Source organism: Pyrenophora tritici-repentis, chromosome 1 (assembly GCF_003171515.1).
Source record: "Pyrenophora tritici-repentis strain M4 chromosome 1, whole genome shotgun sequence".
NCBI lineage: Eukaryota > Fungi > Ascomycota > Dothideomycetes > Pleosporales > Pleosporaceae > Pyrenophora > Pyrenophora tritici-repentis.
This window is the reverse complement of record NC_089390.1, coordinates 6,483,389-6,499,860: the sequence shown is the minus strand read 5'-3', so window position 1 is coordinate 6,499,860 and position 16,472 is coordinate 6,483,389. Positions and strand designations below refer to the sequence as shown.

General features: G+C 52.0%; 5 protein-coding genes across 5 annotated transcripts; 4 read left to right on the top strand and 1 right to left on the bottom strand.

The window, feature by feature from the left end:
• Positions 1 to 466: 466 nt before the first annotated feature.
• PtrM4_025420 (coatomer subunit alpha) lies at positions 467 to 4,803 on the top strand (the record flags this gene model as incomplete). Its single annotated transcript, XM_066103656.1, has 8 exons — positions 467 to 496; positions 893 to 942; positions 993 to 1,089; positions 1,147 to 1,413; positions 1,463 to 1,859; positions 1,992 to 4,192; positions 4,242 to 4,743; positions 4,799 to 4,803. The coding sequence occupies 8 exons, from the start codon at positions 467 to 469 to the stop codon at positions 4,801 to 4,803; spliced, it is 3,549 nt and encodes a 1,182-aa protein (XP_065965858.1).
• A 506-nt stretch (positions 4,804 to 5,309) lies between these two features.
• Positions 5,310 to 7,379, bottom strand: PtrM4_025410 (Phospholipid:diacylglycerol acyltransferase; the record flags this gene model as incomplete). Its single annotated transcript, XM_001932297.1, has 3 exons — positions 5,310 to 5,458; positions 5,547 to 6,951; positions 7,038 to 7,379. The coding sequence occupies 3 exons, from the start codon at positions 7,377 to 7,379 to the stop codon at positions 5,310 to 5,312; spliced, it is 1,896 nt and encodes a 631-aa protein (XP_001932332.1).
• Positions 7,380 to 7,879: 500 nt separating this feature from the next.
• On the top strand, positions 7,880 to 9,977 carry PtrM4_025400 (ARE1, Acyl-CoA cholesterol acyltransferase; the record flags this gene model as incomplete). Its single annotated transcript, XM_066103655.1, has 3 exons — positions 7,880 to 8,795; positions 8,843 to 9,448; positions 9,505 to 9,977. 3 exons carry the CDS (start codon positions 7,880 to 7,882, stop codon positions 9,975 to 9,977), a joined length of 1,995 nt encoding a protein of 664 aa, XP_065965857.1.
• Positions 9,978 to 11,599: 1,622 nt separating this feature from the next.
• PtrM4_025390 (CaiC, Acyl-CoA synthetase (AMP-forming)-AMP-acid ligase II) lies at positions 11,600 to 13,331 on the top strand (the record flags this gene model as incomplete). Its single annotated transcript, XM_001932294.1, has 2 exons — positions 11,600 to 11,636; positions 11,686 to 13,331. 2 exons carry the CDS (start codon positions 11,600 to 11,602, stop codon positions 13,329 to 13,331), a joined length of 1,683 nt encoding a protein of 560 aa, XP_001932329.1.
• Positions 13,332 to 13,693: 362 nt separating this feature from the next.
• Positions 13,694 to 15,232, top strand: PtrM4_025380 (WD40 repeat protein; the record flags this gene model as incomplete). Its single annotated transcript, XM_001932293.1, has 1 exon — positions 13,694 to 15,232. One exon carries the CDS (start codon positions 13,694 to 13,696, stop codon positions 15,230 to 15,232), a length of 1,539 nt encoding a protein of 512 aa, XP_001932328.1.
• Between the last annotated feature and the right edge of the window lie 1,240 nt (positions 15,233 to 16,472).

The window sequence follows — 16,472 nt, the reverse complement described above, 5'->3', positions numbered from 1 at the left end:
GGATGTGGAAGGAGAAGAAGAGTACTGGAGGAGGTATGAATTCCCTGCAAAGTGAGAAATGTGCGCGGGACAGTCGCCAATTATCACCTGCGTTTCAGCAATGAGCTGTCCGGCCACGGAGCGGGTCTGCAGCGTTGCTGCCTTTCCATGTGCAGCATCGCGTTCCCTCCATGACTCCGATGCTGGCTACGATATGTGGTCGCGAACGATTAGTCGCGACAAAGACTCGGGCAATCTACCTTGCGTCAGGCTGGACAGTTGCCCAATAGGGACGGCGCTCAAAATTATCCTGCACAGGGCGGGTAGGGTAGTGTTGGCACTACGACGGCCAGCTGGCACGGAGTCGCATTGGTGACTCCTGCGGGGCATCGTTGCAGCACGCCAGACCGGGGCAGCCGAGCCCACGCAGCGGAGGCAAATTTCAACTCATGCGGCCTCGGAGGAGCAGGAGGCTCTGTTGGCGACAATGTTTGCGGGAAAATGCGAGGTTTCTGAAGTGAAACATTGGCGTCGTCCGCCCTGGAATAGGTACCAGGTGTTATGGAGGAGTTGATGTCTCGTCGTTCTCACGTGATCATAGTGGGGAGTTGACGCTAGCGGCCCGATGTGGATAGGCGTGCCCTGAGCTTAATCCGAATTGATGTTGCGTGGCATATCGAACATTGGACAGAGCAGCAGTACCGCAGACAGTTAGTAGTCAACACCGTGTTTCGTGCCTCCCTACCTTCGCCCGGATATTTCTGCCTGCGCTGTTCTAGTATTGAGGCCACGCTAGACGATTGTGAAGCTGCGGCTTCGTCCTCAATTCCGCAATGGCGTCGTCTCCCTCCATGTTGACCAAGGCAAGCACCTGCCTAGCAATGCGCCTCCACCACCAGCTAACAGCGGGTAGTTTGAGAGCAAGAGTTCACGAGCCAAAGGCATAGCTTTCCATCCCAAGAGGTACCTACACTCTTCCGGTTGTTGCTCCTTCCCTCGCTGACCGCCTTCAGACCATGGATCCTTGTGTCGCTGCACTCTTCGACTATCCAACTATGGGACTACCGCATGGGCACATTGATAGATCGCTTTGAAGAGCACGATGGTCCGGTAATATTACAGTCGCGCCCACCTAGTTGGGGATAATCGCTAACGGAATTGGCCCAGGTTCGCGCGGTGGACTTCCACAAAACTCAACCTCTATTCGTATCCGGCGGCGACGACTATAAGATCAAGGTCTGGTCTTACCAGACTCGGCGATGCCTCTTCACACTCAATGGCCATCTGGATTATGTCCGCACGGCCTACTTTCATCACGAGCTACCTTGGATATTGAGTTGCTCGGATGATCAAACCATCCGCATATGGAATTGGCAGAACAGGTCACTTATCTGTACCATGACGGGCCATAATCACTACGTGATGGCAGCATCAGTACGTAAATCCTTTTCCAGAGGTCGAGGTCGCTGCTAACATATTTTAGTTCCATCCGAAAGAGGACCTCGTGGTTTCCGCCTCACTCGACCAGTCGGTTCGCGTTTGGGACATATCTGGCCTACGAAAGAAGCACTCGGCGCCACAAGCAATGTCGTTTGAGGATCAGATGGCACGCGCCAACCAGAACCAGGCAGACATGTTCGGAAACACGGATGCCGTGGTCAAATTTGTTCTTGAGGGACACGACCGTGGTGTGAACTTTGTCGCATTCCATCCCACACTGCCATTGATCGTCTCCGCCGGCGATGACCGCCTCGTGAAACTGTGGAGAATGTCAGAGACAAAGGCTTGGGAGGTGGACACATGTCGCGGTCACTTCCAGAACGCGTCGGCATGTCTGTTCCACCCGCACCAGGATTTGATACTCTCTGTGGGAGAGGACAGTAAGTCTTCCAGCCAGTGTATGTCAGGCAATAGCTAACAACTTGCGGAAACCATCCGTGTTTGGGATCTCAATCGCCGAACCGCTGTCCAGTCTTTCAAGCGTGAGAATGACCGGTTCTGGACAATCGCAGCGCATCCCGAAATCAACCTCTTCGCCGCTGGTCACGACAACGGAGTCATGGTATTCAAGCTGGAGCGCGAGCGACCCGCATCTGCCGTCTACCAGAACAACCTATTCTATATCAACAAAGAAAAGCACGTACGGTCGTACGACTTCCAGAAGAACATTGAGGCTCCGTCTATGCTGTCTTTGAAGAAGTTGGGAAGCGCTTGGGTACCTCCACGAACACTATCATACAACCCGGCAGAGAGATCCATTCTCGTTACGAGCCCGGCTGACGGCGGAACATATGAGCTGATTAACCTTCCACGCGACGCTTCTGGTGCGGTAGAACCAACGGACACCAAACGTGGATCGGGTAACTCCGCTGTATTCGTCGCTAGGAACCGATTTGCAGTCTTCAATCAGTCCAACCAGCAGATCGATATCAAGGACCTCAGCAACTCCACTACGAAGACTATCAAGCCTCCCACTGGAACCACCGATATCTACTTCGGTGGTACTGGCAACCTGCTTTTGATTACACCTACCACCGTTGTGCTATATGATATCCAGGCCAAGAAGAATCTGGCAGAGTTGAGCATCAACGGCGTCAAATATGTTGTGTGGTCATCAGATGGATTACATGTCGCGCTCCTGAGTAAACACAACGTCACTATTGCGACAAAGAGCCTCGAGCAGGTCAGTACTTTACACGAGACTATCCGCATCAAGAGCGCAGTCTTTGACGATACCGGCGTTCTGCTTTACTCAACCCTCAACCACATCAAGTACAGCTTGATGAACGGCGACAACGGAATCGTTAGGACTCTCGAGCAAACTGTTTACCTTGTGAGGGTCAAGGGCCGCAACGTATACTGCTTGGACCGCGCAGCGAAGCCGAAGATTCTCCAAATCGATCCCACTGAATACCGATTCAAGCTGGCTCTTGTTAAGCGCAACTACGATGAGATGCTGAACATAATCAAGACTTCGAGCTTGGTTGGACAGAGCATCATTTCTTATCTTCAGAAGAAAGGATATCCCGAGATTGCTCTTCAATTCGTCCAGGATCCTCAGACGCGGTTCGAGCTGGCTATTGAATGCGGTAACCTCGAGGTTGCTGTTGAGATGGCCAAGCAGCTTGACCGACCAAAGCTCTGGCAGCGACTGAGTACGGAGGCGCTTGCACATGGTAACCACCAAACAGTGGAAATGACCTACCAGAAGCTTCGGAACTTCGACAAGCTGTCTTTCTTGTATCTCACAACAGGTGATCAGGACAAGTTGAAGCGTATGGCTAAGATCGCGGAGCACCGCGGAGACATGACGGCTCGATTCCAGAACGCACTCTACTTAGGTGATGTGCAGAACCGGATAGAGATGTTCCAGGAGCTTGATTTGTACCCACTCGCCTACGCCACTGCCAAAGCCCATGGACTCGATGAACAAGCTCAGTCGATCCTGGAAGCTGCCGGTGTTTCTGAAGAACAAATCAACCTGCCCTCCATAGGTAGTCCTCTCGCACCCCCTAAGCCCATTGTACCGACCCACAAGGCGAATTGGCCAACACGTGCAGCTTCTTCAACTGTATTTGAGAAGGCTCTCCAGGGAGAGGTTGAGGGCGTTGGGTCCGAGGAACCAGCAGCTAATGGCTACGGCGATGAAGACCTAATGGGCGAGCCAGAAGCCAACCATGCTGTAGCTGATCTCGGTGGCGACGAGGAAGACGACGTTGGCGGATGGGATATGGGCGACGATGGTGATGTAGAAGCCGAGGATGATTTCGTTGAAGTTGAGGGAGCCGAAGCCGGTGCTGGTAGCAGCGAAGCCGATCTCTGGGCACGTAACTCACCCTTGGCGGCAGATCACGTCGCTGCAGGCTCATTTGATACTGCCATGCAGTTACTGAACCGGCAAGTTGGTGCTGTCAACTTCGCGCCTCTCGAGGAACGCTTCCAAGAAATCTATCAAGCGACGCGAACATTCCTACCGGCCACACCAAACATGCCATCGTTGGTCAACTATGTCCGGAGAACAGTGGATGAAACCGACTCACGCAAGATTCTGCCGATTATACCGCGCGACTTGGAGTCTATCCTCGCCACCGACCTAGCGGCTGGCAAGCAGTGGCTGCTCAAGAACAAGTTGGAGGATGGTGTTGCCGCTCTCAAGAAGTTATTGCAGCTTCTCATGGTCAACGTCGTCTCCTCGCAGGCGGAATTGTCTGATGTAAGCTCTAGATGCCATTCCGTCGACGTATCACTAACATGTCATCCAGGCTAAGAAGGCGATCAATACTGCTACTCAATACATATTGGCAATGTCTATCGAGCTTGAGCGCCGCAAACTTCTAAATGGCGCCACGGACATTTCTGGTCTATCTGACGCGGACAAGAAGCGCGCCCTCGAACTCTCTGCCTACTTCACCGTTCCTGAGCTGGAAGGCCCTCACAACTCGATCCCGCTTTCAGCGGCCATGACATTTGCCCAAAAGAACAAGCAGCTCAACACGGCTCTTAACTTCGCCAACGCTCTCCTCGATCGCACTGGCAACGCAAAAATGAAGGAGCAGGCCAAGCGCGTCAAGACTATTGCCGAGAGGAACCCGTCCGACGTTATTGAGATCGACTTTGACCAATTCGCCGACTTTGACATTTGCGCTGCCAGCTACACACCCATCTACAGCGGCATGCCATCGGTTACGAGTCCGTATAGCGGTGCCAAGTACCACGCAAGATACAAGGGCACGGTGTGCAGGATCGATGGCATCACGCAGATTGGTGCGCCGGCTAGTGGGTTGCGGCTTGTTGGTTGAGGTGTGGTTGAGGAAGGTAGATTGAGGAAATTGGTAGTATGGCGGGAATCAGGTGCATGCTTAGCGATTGGTAGCTTTATCAGCGTTGGGTCGGGACAACTCTTACAGGAAAAGAAGGGAAAAGTGGGCCGGCGCTTGGTGGAGGAGAAGAAGAAGTGTATGCAGCTTTGTCAGACACAGCGAAAGAACCGGAAATACGATAACGAGTTATAATTTGTTCATTCGCGGATTCTATCTATATTATGTCACCGAGGTGATGTTGCTGTAGAAGACGGTTGATCTTGAGGATGAGAAGATGAGAGAAGGTTAAGCAAAGCCAGTCAGCAACCCCCGTTGGTCTATGGTATCATTCCACCCTTCCCAAAAAAGATATTCCTAAGCCACCGAAAAAGCCCAAACCCGTCTCGTTTATCATAGGTATACGTGTATTTATGCGTGTCCATTCTGCAAGCGCCGCTGCTAACAATAGTTTTCGTGTGTGTGTCTAGGGTGTTCCGAGCAGCGGTGTTCCAACCTGCTACTACCAGTGAATCACTCTTCTTCCTCGTATATCTTGACTTTCTCGGCATACTCGCGGATGTTGGAGTGGATTGTTTCTTGGATCAACTCGCCTCTACCGCCGGCGACTTGCAAGATGAGGTCGTTGAGGGACATGCGGCCGAGGATGTCTACGTGATCCGCTGGGTCGGTTTTAGTATGACATGATCTATGCACGCATGTGGCTGCTAGATGGCTAGAGGAGAATTAAAAGGAGAAGGAAGGACATACCAGTATTAGGACCGCCCCTAGGACTGAACCTATCAGGTTCATGTTTCATCTCAAACGTAGTCACTTTCACGCCGGCGGGATTGTAACGCTTCATTTTCCAGCCTTTTGCGCACATGTAGCCTGAGCTGAGGAGGTTGACGGTACCATCGCCTTCGCCCATAACGACGCCGTGGTCGACATTTCCTTGGGTGTACATTGTGTCGAGGGTGACGTTTAAGCCGCTGAGGGGATCATCGTCTGAGCGGTAGTAATACGCACGTTCTGTATCCTTGCCGATGCCGTAGAAGCAGTAGATCTTTAGACTGGGAGCCAGCGGGAGACGCGACTCTAGCGGGTTTGCCCACTTGGCGGGAATGAGTTGGTTGTCTTCGACTTGCTTGGTTGTGTGCGCTACGCCGTGGGAGTAGGAGGTTTGTATCATTTTCTTGAACCAGGGCTCGGTGTTTCGGAATAGGAAGGGCAGGCTCTCTTCGACGGTAACGTTCTTCTGCGTAAGCGTCGAGTTTGAATTGCGGAAGCGGATGAAGGGGCCAAAGGTGATGTTTTGTCCTGGTAGGTCATCAGGGGCGCCGTTCTCGTCGCCCCAGACGGCGTTTCCGCCCATAGGGAGCATAGAGGAGAGACCTGGCATGGCGCGGAATATCTCAGCGCGCTCGTACCGACTAAGGAAACGCTCGAGACCGTAGACCGCAAAGGCGTTGAGTTGAGCAGTATCTTTCATCTCGCCAGACAAAACGGCGGGCATGTCTTTCAATGCACCGAGCATGCAGCCTGAGATGTTGATCCAACTCTCCACATGGTCTTCCACCCAGCTTGAACCGCCATTGCCGTATCCCTCTGCTTCCACCCAGTGAAGGAAGTAGTATAGCACTTGTGAGCCCATGGAGTGCGAGAGGAGGACGACTTTCTTATCCGAAACGCGAACGGCGACTTCGATATGCGACTTGAGACGGGTAAAGTATTGGTCGCGAATCTCGTAGTTCATGTACGACATGCGCCAGTCGTAGGCCGCTGTGAAGGCGTTTCCGGGATCGTAGCCTATGGTAGCGAGGTTCTCAAGAATCTTGTTCCATATCCAGTAGCCCGTTATGAAGAAGTCTGCTGCGTCGAATCCTTGCGCCGCTCTCAACTTGACGCCAGGTGGATCAAGACCAGTGTCCTTGTCAAGCATGATGTGTCGCTTCCATTGGACCTTGTCAAGCACCAAGGCGCGCATCATGGTCCAGGAACCCCATAGCCGCTTGCGGAAGTATGGTCGCGACAGTTCTTCGGTGCCCCAGGACTCGAGACCTGTGGAGATGACGCCGGGGATCATGATGACGGGGTGTTTGGCCTTGATACCCTGTTTCTGGGCATGTAGACCGACGGCGAAGGAATCATAGTTTACGGCGTCTCGTTCTGTTTTCTACAGAGTTGGCGACGTCAGCCCTCATTCCTCTACTTTCTTTTTCTAGGTGCGCATTGCCAGCGCTTTAGCCATAGGTAGCATACCTGCAATTGCTGTGCGCTCTTAACGAAGTTATCGGGCAGAGCCTCCATAATGCTCTCCAGATTCATGTTCTCCAGACCAGTCAGATCGATCATATCATTACTGCTGGCGAAGAAGCCCGCGAGCAGCAGGCCAAACAGGCCACCCAGCCCAAACACCCACACATTTCTCCTCTTCTTGTGCTTTCCCTTTTGCTTGAGCGTCTGCAGTTGCTCAGTCGTAATCAGCCTCACATTGGGCGGACGTTTTCCGTCCGGTCCGGGCGAAGGTTCGCGGGAGAGGTCGGGCGTGGTATCGTCACCTCCGCTGCCTCCGCCGCCAAAGCGACGTCTGAGAAACGACATGTGCAGCGTTTCGGACGATCAGGGTAGGTCTGCTGCTGTGGTAGCTGAGTGCCGGCGTGCCACGACAGAATTCCTGTTATCTCCAAAGTCTCAGCGGACCCTACATGTGACGGAGCGATCGGCACAGGGATACTGCGAAAGGCGTTGCTGCGCTGTGAATGGTGCCAAGCCGGGGGTCCTTCTCCTCCGCAACCCTACGGAAATCGCATCGCGCCCTGCGTCCCATCCTGGACCGGCCAGGGCAAGCAAAAGATATGTCGGCTCGATCGAGGCGTGTCGGCTCTCCCGGATGCCGACCGGATGTGTGTGCTGACTATATCTTCACGGCTCATAAGGCCCGAACATGCACAAGTCATCTGCGTATTTAGAGGCCGTGAGTTCCGATACTTCCGTTGTCATCGTTAGTTAAGTAAGACGTTCAAGGCGCCCACCAACGCCACCAGTTCGCTGCATAAGCCAACCGTCCAGACCGACATCATCCGCGCTTGCAAATACCGACCATGGCATGCGACACCCGCCCTGAGCTGCAGACTGAAAAGACCGAGCTGACGTCATTGGACGTCGAAAAGTCGGTCTTGTCACACGCGCTCCAGGGGCTCTCGACGCGACCGCCACTAACCACGCAAGAAACCTGGACACCACATGCTTCGCCGGGGTCCCTGGATGTAGACGGTGCAACTGCACTGAAGCCCCAGGAAAAGGAACACGTGGAAGATTCGCCGAGCCGGAGCACGACAGCTATACCATCCGAAGATAGCGGCTCAGAAACACAGTTGGATGTTCCAGCTGAAGACCGTAGAAAGAGCATTCAAATTGTCCTCGAGCAGTCAGGAAAGAGAGGAGAGTACGTTTTCACATCTAAAGATCCAGTCTTTCAGGATGCGCTGCAATCTGGCATTCGGCAAGAGGCCGAGAAGCTCCTGGGAAACGAGAAAATCAAGAATAAGCCAAGAGACTTGATCTTCACGCAGCAGTTTACGACTTTCGACCGCCAGAATTCATCTGCTGCTCACTCTCCTTTTCGTGGCTTTTTCACGCTCTTCTGGATCGCCATGGGCTTCATCCTTACACGAGTTGCAGCAGGAAACTACCGGACCAAAGGCTCCATCTTTGGAGATGCTGAGATCCTGCACTTGATGGTTGACAGAGATCTCTTTGTCATGTTGACCACGGATGTTGCAATGTGTGCGGCCAGCAGCTTCGGCTTTTTTCTGCACAAAGCCATCGCTAAGGATTACTTGACATGGAATGGTTCAGGCTGGCTGATACAATCTCTATGGCAAACCTTCTTTACACTGATCATCATTTGGGTCACGTTTTGGCGACATTGGCCTTGGACTCATACTGTATTTATCGTCTTGCATGTCTTCGTTTTGTTGATGAAGCAGCATGCCTATTCATTTTACAATGGCTACTGTAAGATCCCAGCACCTACGATGACGAATCGAACTGACTGTTAGTAGTATCACAAGTGTATAGGAGAAGGAATATACTGAAAAGCAAATTGGATCAGCTAGATGCTACCAGTGCGCAAGAAATGACCGACCAGGCATCGCCCACCGCCGAAACGCTGACTGCAACTGGTATCGACAATCCCAACGAGGGCGACTTGACCCGACGAGTAAGCTCAGGCCCCAAGTATTCAACCAACCTCTCGAAAGAAAAGTCCGAGATTGCCTCTATCGGCCAAGCCATCGAGGCCGGAAAGCCACTTGACGAAGAACAAATTGACGCCTTCCGACGTGTCTTGAACACCGAAATCACCATTCTCGACGAAGAGCTCCGCGGAAAATGCACGACAACAGATAACGTCTACCCCAACAACCTGACAATGGCCAATTTTATTGAATGGACATGTCTCCCTACACTCGTCTACGACCAGGAATACCCTCGCCAAGAACGAGTCAATTGGTGGTATGTTGCCGAAAAGTCGGTCGCTACTTTGGGAGTTATCTGGGTCATGATCATCATCTCGCAAGCGTACATCTACCCAGTCGTTGTAGAAACTGTGAGGCAAAGGGATGCTGGCATGTCCCTTGAAATGCGATGGAAAGAATTCCCATGGGTTGGTAAGAATTACTCCTCTCCCTCAACCGAATGCTTGACTAACAACTCTGCTTAACAGTTTCCGATATGCTATTCCCGATGCTTCTCGAACAGCTACTCAGCTGGTACGTCATCTGGGAGTGTCTTCTCAATGTGCTTGCCGAAGTCACGCGCTTTGGCGACCGCGGTTTCTACGGCGCCTGGTGGAACAGCGTATCGTTTGATCAATACGCGCGCGACTGGAACCGCCCTGTACACAACTTCCTGCTGCGCCACGTCTACCATTCGTCAATATCATTTTTTCACCTGTCTAAGATGCAGGCGACGTTCTTCACCTTCTTTCTCAGCGCGGTGGTGCATGAGATTCTCATGTTTTGTCTATTCAAGAAGGTTAGAGGCTACTTGTTTGTGTTTCAGCTCTTGCAACTCCCGCTGGCGGCGTTTAGTAAGACCAAGTTCATGAGGGGTAGAGATACCCTGGGGAATATTTTGTTCTGGTTTGGTATGTTTATTGGACCTAGTGTTATCACTAGTTTGTATCTTATTGTGTAGAACCATCCAGTGTATTTATCTTTGGATATAGGCGGTCGGTCAGTTGGAATTACATAGTATCGCAAACGATTTAATGATATCAGGTATACAACCCATCCCAACTATTCAATTACTATGCTTGACTATGCTCTTTACCCTCCTTTTCTTCTCTCAGAACTTCCAACACCCTCCTCGTAACCCTATCCCTCTCCCCCACATCAACCCTCCCATACGCCTCCTTCGCCTGTCTAAAAACTTCCTCCTCCCACCCAGCCCCAACCTCAACTTTCCCAGTATCCGCCCAACACTCCTGCACCGTACCCCCAATATTCTTGAAAAAGCCCTCTAAACCACCCTCCCCACCTCCAGCATGATAACTCTTAAACGGCCCCGCCACCGCCCACCTCGGCCCCATACTACTCTCCACAATAGCATCCAGCTCACGCACATCTACAACGCCCTCATCGACCAGATGAATCGCCTCGCGCAGCAGTGCAAACGCCAAACGATTCGCCACGAACCCCGTAGTTTCCTTTTTGAGATGAATAGGGACTCTACCACAGGCTTCCCAAAACGCGCGCGTTCGCTGGATAACCTGCGCAGAAGTATGAGGCGAAGGAACAAGTTCGAGCAGCGGCATCACATGCGGTGGATTATACGGATGAACAACAAGCACCCGCGACTTATCAACCATATCCTTCGCTTGCGCCGAGGCGAGGATACCGGATGTAGAACTCCATAACAACGCATCTTTTAGCGCGTGTTCTTCGATTTCAGCCCATAATTTGCTTTTGAAGGCGAGGTTTTCTGGCCCGGATTCTTGGATTATGTGTGCGTTTTGGACGGCGGCGGGGAGGGTGGTGGCGATGTAGATGGAGGAGATGGTGGAGGCGGGGGCGGAAGGGGGAAGGTATTGCGGGAGGGTATTGGATATGTAGGTGGAGAGGTTTGGGCGCACGTCGTAGATTGTTAGTTGTGAGGGGGAGGGGAGGTGGGTGAGGTGGAAGGCGGCGAAGGAGAGGCCGATTGTGCCGGTGCCGATGAGGGTTATACGTAGGTCTTTATTGGAAGGGAGGGGAGGAATTGTGTCTTTGGGGGGGTTTTCGGAGTCGGACATGTTGGTTTGTTCGTCTTTTGGTATCTTGTCTTGGTGAGACATGCGATGCTCCGCGATTGCTGTCTGGACTTCCATTACCTAGGATTCCTGAACAACTTCACGGTGATATATAAACTCTTTCTATGAATCGATCTACCTTGTGATAAAGAAGCGGCTCTTACATACCCCTGTTCAAACGTCTAGATGTTATCCAGAAAAAGACGTTAGAAGGCGTGGCGATCTTGTCTATTTTGGAGAGCTCGGTAGTTAGCTCTGTCAACCCCGCCTTGCCATTGCTTCCCCGCCCCAAGATCTACCGAGTATAGCGAATCCGATTAACATGGAGATGGGCGCGCCGAGGAAGGACGTTAGCGCATGCTTCATAGTACTTGCGGTGCCGCTTCTTTTGACGATCAATCCTTTTCTACATCATATCCTCGCGTTTTGCACTGTTGATTGTGAATCAACTTCATCTCAATCTCAACTTCATCTTGTAGGTGGTACAGTCGGATAACCACATCCGAGCAATTGGCGCATTGGCTTCAAGATGGTTATTTTCAAGTCGCGACAACCACCCATTGACTGTTCGTCTCCCTCTTACGCAGCTGAAAGAGGTGTAGCTGACCACCATAGTACCAACCGACCTCACGGACTGGGATTGGCTTTTCGACTCACTTTACTCACCCATCAATAGAAATCCAGCAAACGAGCTTGCGGGTTTTCAAAATGCCCTTACAAAAGAGCGTGTGGATTGGGCCGATGTAAAGAAATACTCCACATTCATTTCCACCGCCTTAGTCAAGAAGTATGGGCTCAAAGAGGGAGAAACTGTTGCGCTGTTTAGCCAAAACACAGTATGGTACCCGGTAGCCATGTTTGCGGGCCTACGTGCGGGAGCGAAAATCAGCGGTGCGAGTCCAGCGTACAATGTTGAAGAGATGACTTTTGCGCTCAAGACGGCGGATGCAAAGTTTTTAATGACTACACCTGGAAGCATGGAAATTGCGGCGGCAAGCGCAAAAGCTGCTGGGTTGCCACAGTCCAACGTGTTTTTGCTCGAGGGCGAACTACCAGGCTACACCACAGTACAAGATTTGATCCGCATGGGCGAGTCATATGGCGAGCCCGGGCAGTCACCTGCCTTCAAGCTTCCACCAGGCAAAACCAACAAGGATGTCTGCGCCTTTCTTTCCTTTTCCTCAGGCACGACTGGACTACCGAAAGCTGTCATGATAAGCCATCAGAACGTTATAGCGCAATGCCTTCAGGTACAGCAGATCACGCCAAAAACGCTGAAGAAGGTAATGGCTGTGCTACCACTGTTCCACATTACTGGCCTGATCCATCAAATGCATCTTCCAATTCTGCTCAACGCCGAAGTCGTCATGCTCCCGCAGTTCTCAATGGAGAAGATGCTAAACGCCGTTGTCGAATACAAGCTCACTGAGTTACTCTTGGTTCCTCCAATTATCATCAGACTCGTGCGCGACCCGTTAGTCGACAAGTACGATCTCAGCCACATCGAACGATTTTCCTCTGGCGCGGCTCCATTGTCTGAAGAGATTCTTCAGCAGCTCCAGAAGAAGTTTCCGCATACTGGTTTCAAACAGGGGTATGGGATGACGGAGTCGAGTTCTTGCATCACTGCGCATCCACCAGAAAAGTACTCCTACAAATACGCCCATTCTGGTGGTGCCATTGTAGCTTCCACTGAGGTCAAAATCATCAAAGACGATGGTACTGAAGGCGATGTTGGTGAAGATGGCGAAGTGCTCGCTCGCGGACCACAAGTTGTGATGGGATACCTTAATAACGAGAAGGCTACATCAGAAACCTTTGACGCAGAGGGCTTCCTTCACACTGGCGACCGCGGCTCCATCGACGAAGACAACATGATCCACATCACCGACCGCATCAAGGAGCTTATCAAAGTCAAAGGGATTGGTGTTGCGCCAGCCGAACTGGAAGACTTGCTTCTAGGGCATCCAAAGGTCGAAGATGTGGCTGTTATGAGTGTTAAAGACGATTACTCTGGAGAGCTACCCAAGGCTTACGTTGTGGTCAAGCCTGGTTTGCAGGAGAGTACGTCTTTGGGCAAGGAGATTATTGCGTATGTCAAGGAGAAGAAGGTTAGATACAAGTGGGTCAAGGAAGTGGAGTTTATCAATGAGATACCGAAGAGTCCGTCAGGTAAGATTCTGAGAAGAATCCTGCGTGACAAGGAGAAGAGTGGCAAGTTCGGACTTGTTGTCAAGGATGAGGTGAAGGCAAAGCTATAGATATCGAAGAGTCACGTGGTAAAGTATGAGAATTGACAAGCTTCTGCATACAATGATTTATGGTTCAACTACAAGTAGCATCCAGAGATTAGTCATGTAATGAAACGACCGAAATGGAAGCTTCCATGTAAAGAGATGATACTCTCGTGTTCCAGCGTGGATTACAAATGACGTGTGTGTGGGGTCGGCGCTGTGCCCCTCCGACAGGGTCCCGAACAAAAAAGTTCCTCGTCGAAGTTCTAGTTTGGCATTTCTAAGCACAGCAGAGACTCATAAACGATCGCGCGGGCAGCAGATCGTATCTTTCACACTTTTCTCCATATACCACCCACTACGCGAATCAAATCCCAAACGCGCACAAGATGGCCATTCCCAACCCCACTTCGAACCAGCCCCAGCACGACGAAGACGACATCGATGTGCATGATGTGGACAACACACTAGACGCCGAGGAAGCAGACGAGATTGTAGAGGACGATGGCGACGTGCCAATGGACTCAGACGACGAGGGCGACGAAGGCGGTCAGGAGATGGAGATGGAAATCAACCTGCAAAACGACTCGGTTGCGCATTTCGACGAGCACAAGAGCAGCATCTTTTGCATAGCGCAGCATCCAGTTCACCAAGAAATTATCGCGACGGGAGGTGGTGACGACGTCGGTTATGTCGTTGATGTTTCAGCAGCAGCCGCGGCGCAACCGAGCAGTGACGGACAACCCACCGAGCGCGCGGGACTGAAGAGTATATTCACACTAGACGGGCACGAAGACTCTGTGAATGCCATCACTTTCACTCAGCCAAAGGGCCAATTTGTCGCAACAGCTGGTTTGGACGGCAAACTACGCGTCTGGCAGGGCGTGCCCGATGGCAAGAAGTGGAAGTTTTTGGCAGAGGCACAAGAGGTAGAGGAGATCAACTGGATCGCCTCTAACCCGTCGCCTGATCACCCCAATGTCGTCGCACTCGGCGCAAACGATGGCTCAGTGTGGGTTTACCAGATCAATACAGAAAAGGGCAACGAACTGCAGGTCCTACAGGCATACTACCTTCACACTGAGACCTGTACAGCCGGTATATGGACGCCCGACGGTTCGCTGTTGGCTACCATTTCCGAAGACTCAAGTCTGTACGTCTGGGACGTTTTCGGCGACGCAGCATCCCAGGGCCTTACGGCGACAACTGATTCACAAGCCGTCGTTGGCCTTACGGGTCATGATGAGCGTTTCCGCGTCGAAGGTGGACTATACTCTGTCGGTATCCCACCATCAGGTGCCTTTATTGCAGTCGGTGGCCCAGAAGGCCAAATTCGCATCGTCGGTCTGCCCCGTCTCTCTCTCACTGCACCTGCACAAGCATCGACATCCTCGAGTGGTGGAGGCGCAAAGAACAAAGCTGGTGGTGGAAAGCAAGCCGGTGCAAAGGGAGGCGCATCTTCAGCTGGTCAAGCTGGACAGATCCTAGCAAGTCTGCAGGCAGGAAGCGACAACGTTGAATGCCTCAGCTTCTCCTCCTTACCCCTTACCCTCATGGCGGCCGGCAACGTTGACGGCTCCATCACCCTCTTCGACACCGCACATCGCTTCGCCGTCCGAAGACGGATAGACGATGCACACGCAGACGAAGAGTCACCACAGGCTGTTGTCAAGCTCGACTTTGTCGCGAGAGAAGGCCCAGGCGGTTGGTTACTGACAAGCGCTGGTTACGATGGTGTTCTGAAGCGGTGGGATACACGGGGCGGAACAGCTGCGGCCGGCAAAGGCCTCGTCGGCGAGTGGAAGGGACACCGAGGTGGCGGCGAGGGAGGAGGCATCATGGCCTTTGTGCAAGGAAATGGCGAGGCGGTCGTCACGGCTGGTGATGACTATGTTGCGCTCGTCTTCAAGACGCCCATCTCACAGTAGACACAGTGGACAAAACTATCTAGCTCCTTTTGAAGAAAATATATACCCTTTCACGAACATCATCGTCTCTTCTTTTTCTTTCTCGTCATTTCAGCTTTCCAATGTTTGTCACCCTCTTTTCCAGCTAAGCATGGATCCTCCTGTGGCTATCTTGTCACCCTACCCCGGTCTGCAAGGAAAACATGGTACAACCCACGGGTAAGATAAGCACCCGTTCGGTCTTCTCAAAAAGCAAAACAGTGCATGCCTGTCCATTGAGTACAGGGCAGCCCCTTTTACAGACATCGACACTTTTTCTTCACCAAAACATTACTGTTTTGGGTCGTCTTGGCAGACTGCATTGTGTGGTTGAGCTATTTGAATTGGAAAGTGGTACATGGTAGACTTTTGTGCGTGCATGCGTGCGGGGTTATGTGAGGGGGGAGTTAAGGGATTGGACTATGTGCTACCACAGAACCAGCTGGTGGGTAAGCGGGGGTTGTGTGTTTGTTTGTTCATCATTTTGTATTGCTACGGTTGTTGACGTTGTTAGACGGCAAGGGCAATAAAACACAGGCGGGGTAGAAGGTTCCTCTCTCCAATTTTGGAGTCATACAGTTTTCTCCTTTGGGGGAAGAGAAAAGTACATGGCCAAGGGAGTGTGTTGCATCGCATTTGCGCGTGGGTTGCGCAAAGACCCTGCAACGGGGGGAGGAGTAAAACACCGTCATCGCAGAACCGCCACTCCCCCTGCTCCCAATCCACTCTCCAAATTCTCTGCTTGATGAGTTGCAAGGATACGCCGAACGAAGGAATGGGATTACGAGAAAGCGGGAAACGCGCTTGAACCATAATTGCCAAAGGAATAAGGCTGTCGTCGTCTGCTGCTGCTATTGTGGCTATTCCTATCTTGGCACAATCAGAAAGCATCTCCGTATCTGCATGTGAACGAAGAAAAAGATAAACCCAACACTATGGGTCTGTACCACACCCGCGCACATCATTGCCTGTCTTGAATGCCACGACCTGAGATGTTGATGTTTGCGTTCCTCAGCCGTTCGCGAGAGATGATTGGAACGCGGGAATGGTCTCCGGATATGGTTCCCTTGCTCCACGCGAAGGTGCAAACATGGCGCGCCTTGCATAGGAGGCTGGCCGTGGTCGTCGTGAAGTTGAGGCATCCGATTGAATGTTTGATAGACCATGTCGTGGCGGATCGTGCATAGTTCCAGGCTAGATTCATGCAACTGTAGCGTTGGCG